Source organism: Oncorhynchus gorbuscha, linkage group LG11 (genome assembly GCF_021184085.1).
Source record: "Oncorhynchus gorbuscha isolate QuinsamMale2020 ecotype Even-year linkage group LG11, OgorEven_v1.0, whole genome shotgun sequence".
Classification (NCBI taxonomy): Eukaryota; Metazoa; Chordata; class Actinopteri; order Salmoniformes; family Salmonidae; genus Oncorhynchus; species Oncorhynchus gorbuscha.
In genome coordinates, this window is record NC_060183.1 from 6,102,307 (window position 1) to 6,117,996 (window position 15,690).

The 15,690-nt window shown below is 44.5% G+C and overlaps 2 protein-coding genes across 7 annotated transcripts in view; one reads left to right on the plus strand and one right to left on the minus strand.

The window, feature by feature from the left end:
- The window catches only part of LOC124048057 (calpain-1 catalytic subunit-like), a 50,980-nt gene extending 42,054 nt beyond the window's left edge, over positions 1-8,926 (plus strand). For 3 of the 5 annotated variants that reach the window (XM_046368441.1, XM_046368444.1, XM_046368442.1), the window contains 10 exons: positions 252-463; positions 683-722; positions 1,916-1,981; positions 2,195-2,252; positions 2,433-2,497; positions 2,704-2,772; positions 5,434-5,512; positions 5,665-5,778; positions 6,003-6,061; positions 8,285-8,926. In XM_046368441.1, the coding sequence (XP_046224397.1) occupies positions 252-463; positions 683-722; positions 1,916-1,981; positions 2,195-2,252; positions 2,433-2,497; positions 2,704-2,772; positions 5,434-5,512; positions 5,665-5,778; positions 6,003-6,061; positions 8,285-8,311 (789 nt within the window). In that variant the 3' untranslated portion in view covers positions 8,312-8,926. The remainder of the gene's footprint in view (positions 1-251; positions 464-682; positions 723-1,915; positions 1,982-2,194; positions 2,253-2,432; positions 2,498-2,703; positions 2,773-5,433; positions 5,513-5,664; positions 5,779-6,002; positions 6,062-8,284) is intronic. The other 2 variants (XM_046368443.1, XM_046368445.1) reach the window with 2 other exon arrangements.
- A 4,939-nt stretch (positions 8,927-13,865) lies between these two features.
- The window catches only part of mrpl14 (mitochondrial ribosomal protein L14), an 8,202-nt gene continuing 6,377 nt past the window's right edge, over positions 13,866-15,690 (minus strand). The window contains exon 3 of one of the 2 annotated variants that reach the window (XM_046367823.1): positions 13,866-14,338. In XM_046367823.1, coding sequence (XP_046223779.1) covers positions 13,972-14,338 — 367 coding nt within the window. In that variant the 3' untranslated portion in view covers positions 13,866-13,971. The remainder of the gene's footprint in view (positions 14,339-15,690) is intronic. The other variant, XM_046367822.1, reaches the window with a different exon arrangement.

Consider the following 15,690-nt stretch of genomic DNA (forward strand, 5'->3'; position numbering starts at 1 on the left):
CCACAGCTGGGCATTTAGGCTCATGTCTTTTAGGCATTGTGAGAATGAGCCAACTCGGGTATGGTTAGAAATGCGTTCTTCCTTTTTAAATGGCACTCATTTACATGAGTATGGGCCAGTTTCCCAGACACAGGTTTAGCCTAGTCTTGAAGCATTTTTATTGAGAAACATATGACTTAACCTGTGTCTGGTAAACTGGGCTTCAGCATATGTAGTTAAAGCGATGTCTTTTCCTTCCACATCCTCTGCAGTACAGGGGCTGTCAGAACGTGCACTTAAAGAAGGACTTCTTCCTGACCCACTCATCCTGCGCCCGCTCGGAGACCTTCGTCAACCTGAGAGAGGTCAGCAACCGTCTTTGTCTGCCTCCAGGAGAATATCTCATCGTCCCCTCCACCTTCGAGTCTGGCCAGGAGGCCGACTTCGTCCTGCGAGTCTTCACTGAGAAACAGTCTGAGACAGAGTAAGTGTGATCCTGTAGTTCATGACGTATGGCTTTAAAAAAAAGAATTCATGTGTGTGTGTGTGTGTGTGTGTGTGTGTGTGTGTGTGTGTGTGTGTGTGTGTGTGTGTGTGTGTGTGTGTGTGTGTGTGTGTGTGTGTGTGTGTGTGTGTGTGTGTGTGTGTGTGTGTGTGTGTGTGTGGTGTGTGTGTGTTCATTGTGTCTGTTTTCTCATCCCAGAGAGCTAGACGATGAAATCTCAGCAGATCTGGAAGATGAGGTGGGTTTTCCTGTATTGTCATGCACTACCATAACTACTATGGGTAGAACAGTCACTACCATAACTACTATGGGTAGAACAGTCACTACCATAACTACTATTGGTAGAACAGTCACTACTATAACTACTATGGGTAGAACAGTCACTACCATAACTACTATGGGTAGAACAGTCACTACCATAACTACTATGGGTAGAACAGTCACTACCATAACTACTATGGGTAGAACAGTCACTACCATAACTACTATGGGTAGAACAGTCACTACCATAACTACTATGGGTAGAACAGTCACTACTATAAATAGAACAGTCACTACCATAACTACTATAAATAGAACAGTCACGACCATAACTACTATGGATAGAACAGTCACTACCAAAACTACTATGGGTAGAACAGTCACTACCATAACTACTATGGGTAGAACAGTCACTACTATAAATAGAACAGTCACTACCAAAACTACTATGGGTAGAACAGTCACTACTATAAATAGAACAGTCACTACCATAACTACTATGGGTAAAACAGTCACTACCATAAACTATTGGTAGAACAGTCACTACCATAACTACTATAGAACAGATAGAACAGTCACTACCATAAACTACTACCATAAAATGGGTAGAACAGTCACGACCATAACTACTATGGGTAGAACAGTCACTACCATAACTACTATGGGTAGAACAGTCACTACCATAACTACTATGGGTAGAACAGTCACTACTATAAATAGAACAGTCACTACCATAACTACTATAAATAGAACAGTCACGACCATAACTACTATGGATAGAACAGTCTCTACCAAAACTACTATGGGTAGAACAGTCACTACTATAAATAGAACAGTCACTACCATAGCTACTATGGATAGAACAGTCACTACCATAACTACTATAAATAGAACAGTCACGACCATAACTACTATGGGTAGAACAGTCACTACCATAACTACTATGGGTAGAACAGTCACTACCATAACTACTATGGGTAGAACAGTCACTACCATAACTACTATGGGTAGAACAGTCACTACCATATCTACTATGGGTAGAACATAAGACTAATGTCGACAATGTCGCTGTCTCGACTGTTACCATGGTTTTATATTGTACATCCTGACCTTCTGATTAAATGGTTGGAATGTAAAAAAAAGAAATTGTATTCCCCTGTTCTCTTGTAGGATGACATCAGTGAAGATGACATCGAAGACTCATTCAAATCTATGTTTTCTCAGCTGGCAGGAGAGGTGGGTTTCCTTTTTTGGCTTGCTAGCTGTTAGCTACGTTAGAGATGTCCATCGTAGGATTATCAGCTATGCTATATCTAATTCAGATAACACATATTCTTGAACTACTTTGTTTCCGAGATTGTTTAAAGGTTGCACCTTTGAGATTTTTCTAAACCCACGCCTATGTCTAAGACTTTTTTTTTTTTCCTCAATCGCCCTTCTGTGTTTTAGGACATGGAGATTTCTGTCCGCGAGCTTAGGACCATCCTGAACAGAGTATTGACTAGACGTGAGTACAGCGGTTTTCCTTTGGTGTGAACCCACATATTTCCTGATAGCCCAAACCCCAAACCCCAGTCCACCATTAGTGTATGCCCCCCTTCTCAGGGGGACAGGAGGTATAGCCTTGTGGGTTCTGCTGTGGGAAGACTCAGATCATCAGTTTGACTGGTTTGTTGTTTGATTTCAGACGAAGACCTGAAGACAGACGGCTTCAGTACGGAGTCCTGTAGGAGCATGGTCAGCCTCATGGATGTATCCCCCCCCCCCCCCGGGATTGGCCAGTGGTCTCAAGACCCTATAGGCTTGAGAACCCTTTTGATTTGACAGCCCTCTGGCGAATCAGCTACCTTTATGCTGTCGGTATTGAACAGGGTCTCCACACTAGCAGCATGTTTCTGATTGGCTGACTGATGAGTTTCCTTTTTTTTAAACATTCCTTGACTCAGCAAATCCCCCAGAAGGATGGCACTGCCCGTCTCGGCCTGGTAGAGTTCCAGATGCTCTGGAATAAGATCAGGAAGTGGCTGGTAAGGCCTGGTAGAGTTCCAGATGCTCTGGAATAATATCAGGAAGTGGCTGGTAAGGCCTGGTACAGTTCCAGATGCTCTGGAGTAAGATCAGGAAGTGACTGGTAAGGCCTGGTAGAGTTCCAGATGCTCTGGAATAAGATCAGGAAGTGGCTGGTAAGGCCTGGTAGAGTTCCAGATGCTCTGGAATAAGATCAGGAAGTGGCTGGTAAGGCCTGGTAGAGTTCCAGATGCTCTGGAATAAGATCAGGAAGTGGCTGGTAAGGCCTGGTAGAGTTCCAGATGCTCTGGAATAAGATCAGGAAGTGGCTGGTAAGGCCTGGCTTGGATCCTCAACGGCACCCTATTCCTAATATAATGTACTACGGCCCAGAGATTTATCTGGGTTAGAGTTACCCGGGACAATTAGGGTGTGGGACATATACCTAGTTCTTCTGTCACCGTGTACTGTTGTTGGTGAGAGCTAAGGGTTGATTCATTCCTGATTCAATTCCTTAGGGCCCAGTTTGTATCTGGCTTGAAGGTGGGCAATACTGATTCATTTATATGACTGATTCATATTCATTTCTATTCAATACAATACTGATTCATATTCATTACTATTAAATACAATACTGATTCATATTCCATATGACTCTGCATTAATCTACAGCCTTTTATACAACTGCAACAACAGGAAGTACCCAGCATATACACTGAGTAGCCAGTTTAGGGGCACTGTAATTCCTAAGGTGCACAACACTGATTAATTTAATGTGACTGTGGTGTAACGGCCGTTGGTGGAAGTTGAGGACCAAGGCGCAGCGTGGTTCGTGTTCGTCATTTATTAAATAGAACTGAACACGAAAATACAACGTAACAAAAAGAACAACCGAAACAGCTCCGTCAGGCGCAAAACGCAAAAACAGAAAGCAACGACCCGCAAACACCAGGGGGGAAAAGGCTACCTAAGTATGGTTCTCAATCGGAGACAACGATAGACAGCTGCCCCTGATTGAGAACCCACACCCGGCCAAACAGACACAGAAATCCAAAACATAGAAAATGAACATAGAATGCCCACCCGAGTCACACCCTGGCCTAACCAAAATAGAGAATAAAAACCTCTCTATGGCCAGGGCGTGACACTCTGCATCAATCTACAGCCTTTTTTACAACTGCAGTAACAGGAATAACAGCATATACACAGTTTAATAGGTACACCACCCCGTTCACGAAAATGGTTTGCTCCTACAGACAGTGAGTCACGTGGCCGTGGCTTGCTATATAAAACAGGCAAACAGGCATCGAGGCATTCAGTTACTGTTCGCTTGAACGTTAGAATGGGCAAAACAAGTAACCTAAGCAACGATGAGGATGTTATGATCGTCGGTGCCAGGCACGCCGGGTCAAGGGTCGTGCAAACTAACAGGCGTGCCACAAACAGTCAAATAACGGCGTGTCAACTCGGGAACGCACAACTCGTCGATCCTTGTCACTGATTGGCTATTGCAGCAGACGACCACACGGGGGTTCCACTCCTATCAGCTAAACACAACAAGAAGAAGAAGAAGCAGCTACAGTGGACACGCCATCATCAACGCTGGACAATGAGGAGGAGAAATACATCTCCTGGTCTGATAAATCCCACTTCCTGTTGCATCATGCTGATGGCAGAGTCAGGTTTTGTCGTCAGCAGCATGAGTCCATGGTCCCATCCTGCCTGGTGTCAACGGTACAGACTGGTGGTGTAATGGAGTGTGGGGAATGTTTTCCTGGCATTACGTTAGGTCCCTAGATACCAATTGAGTAACGTTTCCATGCCCACAAGAATGCAGGCTGTTCTGGAGGCAAAAGGGGGGTCTGACCTGGTACTAGATGGGTGTACCTAATAAACTGGCCAATGAGCATATACTTCCATACATTTGAACCGAATATACTGAATCATTCAAAGAAATGCATGTATTTCCTACCTTTTGAAATCTGTATGGCCATGATTCAATCCAAGGTGCGCTATAGCGCCAGGCACTATGAATCTGACAATGCTTATTTTATAGGCATTTTCCATGACGTTCGCAGAGATCGCATTTCATGGCAAATGCTGTGCATGTAGTCGGCTGCGACATAACGCGACTTGAAAATGAATCCCGGCCTATGTCTATAATATCTGTGTGTTTATCGGTAGGTCATCTGTAGAGAATGTGATATCTGTGTGTTTTATCGGTAGGTCATCTGTAGAGAATGTGATATCTGTGTGTTTTATTGGTAGGTCATCTATAGAGAATGTGATATCTGTGTGTTTATCGGTAGGTCATCTATAGAGAATTTGATATCTGTGTGTTTGTCGGTAGGTCATCTATAGAGAATATGATATCTGTGTGTTTATCGGTAGGTCATCTATAGAGAATTTGATATCTGTGTGTTTTATCGGTAGGTCATCTATAGAGAATGTGATATCTGTGTGTTTATCGGTAGGTCATCTATAGAGAATTTGATATCTGTGTGTTTGTCGGTAGGTCATCTATAGAGAATATGATATCTGTGTGTTTATCGGTAGGTCATCTATAGAGAATTTGATATCTGTGTGTTTTATCGGTAGGTCATCTATAGAGAATGTGATATCTGTGTGTTTTATCGGTAGGTCATCTATAGAGAATGTGATATCTGTGTGTTTGTCGGTAGGTCATCTATAGAGAATATGACATGGACAAGTCGGGATCCATGAGCTCCTATGAGATGCGACTTGCTGTGGAGTCGGCAGGTATACACACACACACACACACACACACACACACACACACACACACACACACACACACACACACACACACACACACACACACACACACACACACACACACACACACACACACACACACACACACCCTACTGACTCTGCAGTCTCCCTCGTAGGTTTTAAACTGAACAACAGGCTGAATCAGGTCCTGGTGGCTCGCTATGCTGAGAACGAGGCCATAGACTTTGACAACTTCATCTGCTGTCTGGTCAAACTGGAAGCCATGTTTAGTAAGTACTGTACTGTTAGTTAATCAAGATGGATGTACTGTGTGTAGACCTAAGGTATGCTAAACCAGTTACCTTGGCAACCGTTAATGCTTTAAAACCCTTTTTCTCATTGCACAAGTCTAGGTAAGTCCCTCCTTGTTTTCTTCCATTTGGTGTCTAATCGACATGACCCTGGTCATATCCAACAAAGTTATCATTCAGAAATGTTCTTACTATTGTTACAGGATCTTTCCAGCAGCTAGACAAGGAGGGAGAAGGAGTGGCTGAGATGAACATCACTGAGGTGAGTCCTTTATCTGAGATGAATCTCTCTGACGTGGGTCCTGGATCTGAGATGAATATCTCTGAGGTGAGTCCTTTATCTGAGATGGGTCCTTCATCTGAGATAAATATCTCTGAGGTGGGTCCTGGATCTGAGATGAATATCTCTGACGTGGGTCCTGGATCTGAGATGAATATCTCTGAGGTGGGTCCTTTATCTGAGATGGGTCCTTCATCTGAGATAAATATCTCTGAGGTGGGTCCTGGATCTGAGATGAATATCTCTGAGGTGGGTCCTTTATCTGAGATGGGTCCTTCATCTGAGATAAATATCTCTGAGGTGGGTCCTACATCAGAGGAAGGTCCTTCAACTGAGATTAATATCTCTGAGGTGGGTCCTACATCTGAGGTGGGTCCTTGATCTGAGATTAATATATCTGAGGTGGGTCCTGCATCTGAGATTAATATCTCTGAGGTGGGTCCTACATCTGAGGTGGGTCCTGGATCTGAGATTAATATATCTGAGGTGGGTCCTGGATCTGAGATGAATATCTGAGGTGAGTCCTGCATCTGAGGTGAATATCTTGAGGTGGGTTCTGCATCTGAGGTGGGTCCTACATCTGAGGTGAATATCTGAGGTGAATATCTCTGAGGTGGGTCCTAGATCATTCTCTACATTTTCAACAAACAGCCATGCATTTTAGCAGCCTGTGGTCTAGTGTCTAACTTCCCTCCTCTCTGTGCTTCTCTCTTCTTCTCTGCTCTGTCCATCTCTCTTTCTGTCCTTCTCTCCTCTCGGTCCTTCTCTCCTCTCTGTGCTTCTCTCTTCTTCTCTGCTCTGTCCATCTCTCTTTCTCTCCTCTCTGTCCATCTCTCCCTTTCTCTCATCTCTGTCCACCTGTCGTTCTCTTTCTCTCTCCTCCCTGTCCATCGGTCTCTCTCTTTCACTCCTCTCTGTCCATCTCTCTCTCCCTCTCCTCTCTGTCCATCGGTCTCTCTTTCACTCCTCTGTTCATCTCTCTCTCCCTCTCCTCTCCGTCCATCGGTCTCTCTTTCACTCCTTCTCTGTCCATCTCTCTCTCCCTCTCCGTCCATCGGTCTCTCTCTTTCTCCTCTCTGTCCATCTCTCTCTCTCCTCTCTGTCCATCGGTCTCTCTCTTTCACTCCTCTCTGTCCATCTCTCTCTCTTTCACTCCTCTCTGTCCATCGGTCTCTCTCTTTCACTCCTCTCTGTCCATCTCTCTTTCACTCCTCTCTGTCCATCTTTCACTCCTCTCTGTCTCTCTCTTTCACTCCTCTCTGTCCATCTCTCTCTCTCTCTCCTCTCTGTCCATCTCTCGTTCACTCCTCTCTGTCCATCTCTCTTTCACTCCTCTCTGTCCATCTCTCTTTCACTCCTCTCTGTCCATCTCTCTTTCACTCCTCTCTCTCTCTCCTCTCTGTCCATCTCTCGTTCACTCCTCTCTGTCCATCTCTCTTTCACTCCTCTCTGTCCATCTCTCTCTCTCTCTCCTCTCTGTCCATCTCTCGTTCACTCCTCTCTGTCCATCTCTCGTCTCACTCCTCTCTGTCCATCTCTCTTTCACTCCTCTCTGTCCATCTCTCGTTCTCTGTCCATCTCTCTCTCTGTCCATCTCCTCTCTGTCTCTGTCCATCTCGTTCACTCCTCTCTGTCCATCTCTCGTTCACTCCTCTCTGTCCATCTCTCGTTCACTCCTCTCTGTCCATCTGTCCATCTCTCGTTCACTCCTCTCTGTCCATCTCTCTGTTCACTCCTCTCTGTCCATCTCTCTCCTCTCTGTCCATCTCTCGTTCACTCCTCTCTGTCCATCTCTCTTCACTCCTCTCTGTCCATCTCTCGTTCACTCCTCTCTGTCCATCTCTCGTTCACTCCTCTCTGTCCATCTCTCGTTCACTCCTCTCTGTCCATCTCTCGTCACTCCTCTCTGTCCATCACTCCTCTCTGTCCATCTCTCGTTCACTCCTCTCTGTCCATCTCTCTTTCACTCCTCTCTGTCCATCTCTCTTTCACTCCTCTCTGTCCATCTCTCTTTCACTCCTCTCTGTCCATCTCTTTCACTCCTCTCTGTCCATCTCTCTTTCTCCTCTCTGTCCATCTCTCTTTCACTCCTCTCTGTCCATCTCTCTCTCCTCTCTGTCCATCTCTCTTTCTCTCTCTGTCCATCTCTCTCTCTCTCTCCTCTCTGTCCATTGGCCTCTCTTTTTTCTTTCTGTATGTATTCAGTGGCTGTATATGACCATGTGTGGTTGAAGAGGACCAGTTTTCTCCCAGGAGAGGGACAGGCCGAACAGCCAACGTGCCCGGCAAGGTGCCTCTTCACTGGGCTCATATAGATCTACTGTAGCCTCTTCCTCGAAACCACGAAGGCCTTCCTAGCCTATATCTTCCCTGAAACCACAAAGGCCTTCCTAGTCTATATCTTCCCTGAAACCATGAAGACCTTCCTAGCCTATATCTTCCTGAAACCATGAAGGCCTTCCTAGTCTATATCTTCCCTGAAACCACAAAGGCCTTCCTAGTCTATATCTTCCCTGAAACCATGAAGACCTTCCTAGTCTAGATCTTCCTCTGCCTGATCTGAACTATAGGGCTGACCTGTACTGTACCGACTCAGATATTTTATTTCCACATTGTCCTTTCCAGCACGGTTCCAGCTACTATGGTGAAAGAATAACCAGCCCAGTTCAGTTCGGCTCAGTTTGGCCCTATAGTGTGAATCAGTTACTCCAGCCAGCTACACTACAGCACAGCCCCCTCACCCGCCCCCCTCAGCCTGCCAACTACACTACAGCAAGCCCCCTCACCCACCCCACCTCAGCCTACCAACTACACTACAGCAAGCCCCCTCACCCAACCCCCTCAGCCTGCCAACAACACTCACCCACCCCACCTCAGCCTACCAACCCTCAGCCCCCCAACCCCCCTCAGCCTGCCAACTACACTACAGCAAGCCCCCTCACCCCCACCCCCTCAGCCAACTACACTACAGCCCCCTCACCCAACCCCCTCAGCCTGCCAACAACACTACAGCAAGCCCCCTCACCCACCCCACCTCAGCTAACCCCATATAGCAGTGAGGGTCCTACTAGCCATGTAATGCAGGGCGAGACCCTCCCGACCAAGCTAAAGACCACCCCCCACAAGCTACGGGGTTGCCTATGCAAAATGTTAGAATTGTTTTGTTTAAAAAAAAAAACATTTTATTCACTGTGGAATTGTAGATCTGTCTGTAAATAAAGTGGGATGCACGACACTAATGAGCCCATATTGGTATCGCCCCGGTCCTACTAGAGGTGTCTGTGAATAAAGTGGGTCAGAACACAAAGCATCAGTATGGCTGTGTGGAAACACGTTTTTTTTTTAAATCACGTTAGTTGAACCGAAGAGGATCCCGTCTGTTTTTGTCTTTTTGCTGTTTAGTGCACGTGAACTCTTTCATCACCTGGTTGACCCACCGTGGGGTGTTCTGGGAATATTTACACATAATGCATCTGGCTCACGCACTCACAACGGTTCTGTTAAAACACGTTGTCAGATATATATCTCTTACCATTTTTTTAGGTTTATTATTCTGTGCGATATGTTAGGAAGGCTCTTGATTATCGCAGTGTTCTGAGTAATATCATATGTCTTTTAGCCACAGCTGATATTCGAGGACATTATTTGACTATGCCCACTAGGTGGAAGTATTGTATTGAGTCTCAGTGTGGCGATCATGGTACTGCAGTTGTAGGATGTTACTGTATATGAGGAAATACAGTATTTTAGTTATTAAAACGGAACAAAAGTAGAACTGACAAATAACAAATCATAGTTTTTATGGGTTTAAAACATCTCGTATTGGATAATATTTTAGATACTCAGACCACGTGGATTGGATTTACAATGCAGATTAAAGAGATGGTTGATCTAATTTTCATTGGCTAAAATATATGAGTTGATTGTATTAAAGGGATGGTTGATCTAATTTTCATTGGGTAAAATATATGAGTTGATTGTATTAAAGGGATGGTTGATCTCATTTTCATTGGGTAAAATGTATTTGAGTGGATTGTATTAAAGGGATGGTTAATCTAATTTTCATTCAAATGTATATGAGTTGATTGTATTAAAGGGATGGTTGATCTAATTTTCATTGGGTAAAATATGAGTTGATTGTATTAAAGGGATGGTTGATCTAATTTTCATTGGGTAAAATATATTTGAGTGGATTGTAATTAAAGGGATAGTTGATCTAATTTTCAATCAAATATATTTGAGTTGATTGTATTAAAGGGATGGTTGATCTAATTTTCATTGGGTAAAATATGAGTTGATTGTATTAAAGGGATGGTTGATCTAATTTTCATTGGGTAAAATATGAGTTGATTGTATTAAAGGGATGGTTGATCTAATTTTCATTGGGTAAAATATGAGTTGATTGTATTAAAGGGATGGTTAATCTAATTTATTCAAATGTATTCGAGTTGTCTATATGAATGATCTATAAGACCAAAGGAAGCAATGAGAGGAAAACGTTCCAACATAATTAAATCCATTCATGTCTACTGTACTAAAAATATCCCTAATCCCTATACTTTACATTTTACAATGTATGGGTAAATAAGATCACTTCATTTATCCCAATGCTTTTCTGATTGCATCTAATATCTACATGTTGCTGTTTGAAAAGTTCTGATTGTGTCAATCCTCTCTGCAAAAGCTAGTGATTGTAAATGTGGGGGTTTTACTTTCAGTAAATACATGTTCATGTTAACTCCTGGGATTGAACACTGTGCTTTATGGTCTTTGAAACTCTTGACATTTACAATCATAAGAGGCATGGCTTTCATCAAGTTCACACACACACACACACACACACACACACAGTAGAAATGAACATATTTGACCTAAGTCGCTCTGGATAAGAGCGTCTGCTAAATGACTTAAATGTAAATGTAAATGTAGATATAAAACTGGTCCTGATGGTGAAACTAATCAGTCTTTTGATTCATCACAATTGATCTATTTCAGAGCTGATCTGATTGGTCAAAAGAACAATAAGCGGAAAAAACATCTGAAATTGGGGCTGCCTGTCTAAACACAGCCTGGGTGGCAATCAGAACCTGCATTGCTCATGACCAAAGGCAAGTGCACGTGACGGAAGGGCACGCACGTGACGGAAGGGCACGCACGTGACGGAAGAGCACGCACGTGACGGAAGAGCACGCACGTGACGGAAGAGCACGCACGTGCCGGAAGAGCACGCACGTGCCGGAAGGGCACGCACGTGCCGGAAGGGCACGCACGTGACGGAAGGGCACGCACGTGACGGAAGGGCACGCACGTGACGGAAGGGCACGCACGTGACGGAAGGGCACGCACGTGACCCATGAGCACTAACCAATGTCTTGCAGGTGTTTCCATGGTTGTGCGCCAGGTGATTGACTTATGAACTGCAGTACCAGCATTCTTAACAAGTGGGGTAAACTACACTTTATTTTGGAGACGGCTCAATCCGAGCAGCTGAAGGACCAACACCAAGGACAAATTGGCAGAGTAAGTTCAAATATGATTTTCTTTAACATTCTTGGCTTGTAAAGGACCCGAGAGGTCCATTTTCCAGAATTAAATTCACCGTCTGGTCCCCAAGCAAAGAGGTGCCATGAATCTTTATTCTATATGTCAGATCCTAGCTCGTTCTACACAACATATTTCTACCTGAATGTTCCATGTAGTGCCTTGCTCGTTCTACACAGCATATTTCTATCTGAATGTGCCTCGCTCGTTCTACACAACATATTTCTACCTGAATGTTCCATGTAGTGCCTCGCTCGTTCTACACAACATATTTCTATGTGAATGTGCCTTGTAGTGCCTCGCTCGTTCTACACAACATATTTCTATCTGAATGTGCCTCGCTCGTTCTACACAACATATTTCTATGTGAATGTGCCTTGTAGTGCCTCGCTCGTTCTACACAACATATTTCTACCTGAATGTTCCATGTAGTGCCTTGCTCGTTCTATATGTCAGATCCTTGCTCGTTCTACACAACATATTTCTATGTGAATGTGCCTTGCTCGTTCTACACAACATATTTCTACCTGAATGTTCCATGTAGTGCCTTGCTCGTTCTATATGTCAGATCCTTGCTCGTTCTACACAACATATTTCTATGTGAATGTGCCTTGCTCGTTCTACACAACATATTTCTATCTGAATGTTCCATGTAATTGGAAATGTTCAAGAAAGGATCCAAAAAGGAATTAAATTAACCGGCATTCATTTGGGAACAAAAAGTTACCTAGTGTAATTACAGAACACGCAGCGAGCAAAAAGGGCAGGTGAGGCGTAATTCGGAGTCCCACCTATTAGAATGAACAGTCATTTGAACAGTAGGCTGTGATGAGCATCATTTCACCTTGGTCCTTCATTTATCGTTGTAGGACTTTCCTCGAGTTCGTCATTTTCCTGGACACCAAAAAAAAAAAAAGTCATTAGTCTCAGACTAAATACTGTGGAAGATTTAAATTCAGATTCTCCTTTGAACTCGTCTTATTGTCCAGGACAACGCTCATCAGTGTCCGGGAAACCGGCCCTAAATGTTCACCCTGAGGAATAACACAGACGCGTCATTTGAATAATGTAAACTTTATTTATATCAAAACAACATAAATGACAAGAAAAAAAAGGGTCTGTTTCCATTGACAACACACGGTTTCATTACCAATAACATGTGGAGAGACATGTGGAGAGACATGTGGAGAGATTTCCATTGGCCGAACATAGGGGCACACAGCCCACTTAAAAGTCAAATGTTTCACTTGGTCGTACATTGACGTCAATGGGAGACTACGTGAAAAATGTGTTCGGAATCACCTCCATAGACGTGATCCGGTTTGAGGACACGACAGCTGTCATCACAACTATTAACAAAGGACCTGTTTTTTTTTTTTACCTTTATTTAACCAGGCAAGTCAGTTAAGAACAAATTCTTATTTTCAATGACGGCCTGGGAACAGTGGGTTAACTGCCTGTTCAAGGGCAGAACGAAAGATTTATACCATGTCAGCTCGGGGGTTTGAACTTGCAACCTTCCGGTTACTAGTCCAACGCTCTAACCACTAGACTACCTGCCGCCCCTACACTCTAACCACTAGACTACCTGCCGCCCCTACACTCTAACCACTAGGCTACCTGCCGCCCCTACACTCTAACCACTAGGCTACCTGCCGCCCCTACACTCTAACCACTAGGCTACCTGCCGCCCCTACACTCTAACCACTAGGCTACCTGCCGCCCCTACACTCTAACCACTAGGCTCTAACCACCTGCCGCCCCTACACTCTAACCACTAGGCTACCTGCCGCCCCTACACTCTAACCACTAGGCTACCTGCCGCCCCTACACTCTAACCACTAGGCTACCTGCCGCCCCTACACTCTAACCACTAGGCTACCTGCCGCCCCTACACTCTAACCACTAGGCTACCTGCCGCCCCTACACTCTAACCACTAGGCTACCTGCCGCCCCTACACTCTAACCACTAGGCTACCTGCCGCCCCTACACTCTAACCACTAGGCTACCTGCCCCCCTACACTCTAACCACTAGGCTACCTCCCCCCCACACTCTAACCACTAGGCTACCTCCCCCCCTACACTCTAACCACTAGGCTACCTTCCCCCCCCCTACACTCTAACCACTAGGCTACCTTCCCCCCCCTACACTCTAACCACTAGGCTACCTTCCCCCCCTACACTCTAACCACTAGGCTACCTTCCCCCCCTACACTCTAACTAACCACTAGGCTACCTTCCCCCCTACACTCTAACCACTAGGCTACCTTCCCCCCTACACTCTAACCACTAGGCTACCTGCCGACCCTACTCTCTAACCACTAGACTACCCTGCCGCCCTGTTACAGAACTACACAAACCGGCTAGCGATGGCCAACAGTTTGGAATAGTCTCCCTCCATTTTACGCAAGTGTGTCGGTAGTGGAACCTTAATTCTAGTTCCCGTAGGGTTACCGTTGTCTTCAATCAGGACAACGTTGTTGGAGTCAAAACGCGGGTTCATCCGCTCTCCGGGCATCTTGTGGCCAACGATAAGAGCTTTTTTCTTCCCTCCCTTGATGGCCAGCAGAACGCGGTCGCCCACCTTGCCCACTCCGTTCTTGGTGTACACGTGGATGACTCTAGGGGAACGGTGCCATGGGGTACTACCCAGTGGACTGTTGTCAACAACACGAACCCTGGTCATTTTCTGGATGGCTGCTGCGGCTGTTGACACACTACGAGAGAGAGAGAGATGTATAGAGAGAGAGAGAGAGAGAGAGAGAGAGAGAGAGAGAGAGATGTATAGAGAGAGAGAGAGAGAGAGAGAGAGAGAGAGAGAGAGAGAGAGAGAGATGTATAGAGAGAGAGAGATGTAGAGAGATGTATAGAGAGAGAGAGAGAGATGAGAGAGAGATGAGAGAGAGAGATGTATAGAGAGAGATGTATAGAGAGAGAGATGTATAGAGAGAGAGAGAGAGAGAGATGTATAGAGAGAGAGAGATGTATAGAGAGAGAGAGAGATGTAGAGAGAGAGATGTATAGAGAGAGAGAGATGTATAGAGAGAGAGAGATGTATAGAGAGAGAGAGATGTATAGAGAGAGAGAGATGTATAGAGAGAGAGAGAGATGTATAGAGAGAGAGAGAGATGTATAGAGAGAGAGAGAGATGTATAGAGAGAGAGAGATGTATAGAGAGAGAGAGATGTATAGAGAGAGAGAGATGTATAGAGAGAGAGAGATGTATAGAGAGAGAGAGATGTATAGAGAGAGAGAGATGTATAGAGAGAGAGAGATGTATAGAGAGAGAGAGATGTATAGAGAGAGAGATGTATAGAGAGAGAGAGATGTATAGAGAGAGAGAGATGTATAGATATTAGACCCAACCAAATCATGAGAAAAAAAAAGAATTACTTGACACATTGGAAAGAATGAACAAAAAAACAGAGCAAACTAGAATGTTATTTGGTCCTAAACAGAGAGGACACAGTGACAGAATACCTGTCCACTGTGACTGACCCAAACTTAAGGAAAGCTTTGACAATGAACAGACTCAGTGAGCATAGCCTTGCTATTGAGAAAGGCCGCCGTAGACAGACATGGCTCTCAAGAGAAGACAGGCTATGTGCTCACTGCCCACAAAATGAGGTGGAAACTGAGCTGCACTTCCTAACCTCCTGCCCAATGTATGAGACAAATATTTCCCTCAGATTACACAGATCCACAAAGAATTTGAAAACAAATCCTATTTTGATAAACTCTCATATCTACTGGGTGAAATTCCAGTGTTCCATCACAGCAGCAAGATGTGTGACCTGTTGCCACGAGAAAAGGGCAACCAGATATAGAGAGACATGTATAGATATATAGAGAGACATGTATAGATATATAGAGAGACATGTATAGATATATAGAGAGACATGTATAGATATATAGAGAGACATGTATAGATATATAGAGAGACATGTATAGATATATAGAGAGAGATAGAGAGATGTATAGAGATGATATCAAAAGAATATACTCCCTGTGGCCAAGACGACAAGTAATTCAAAATCACATTTTATTGGTCACATACACACGTTTAGCA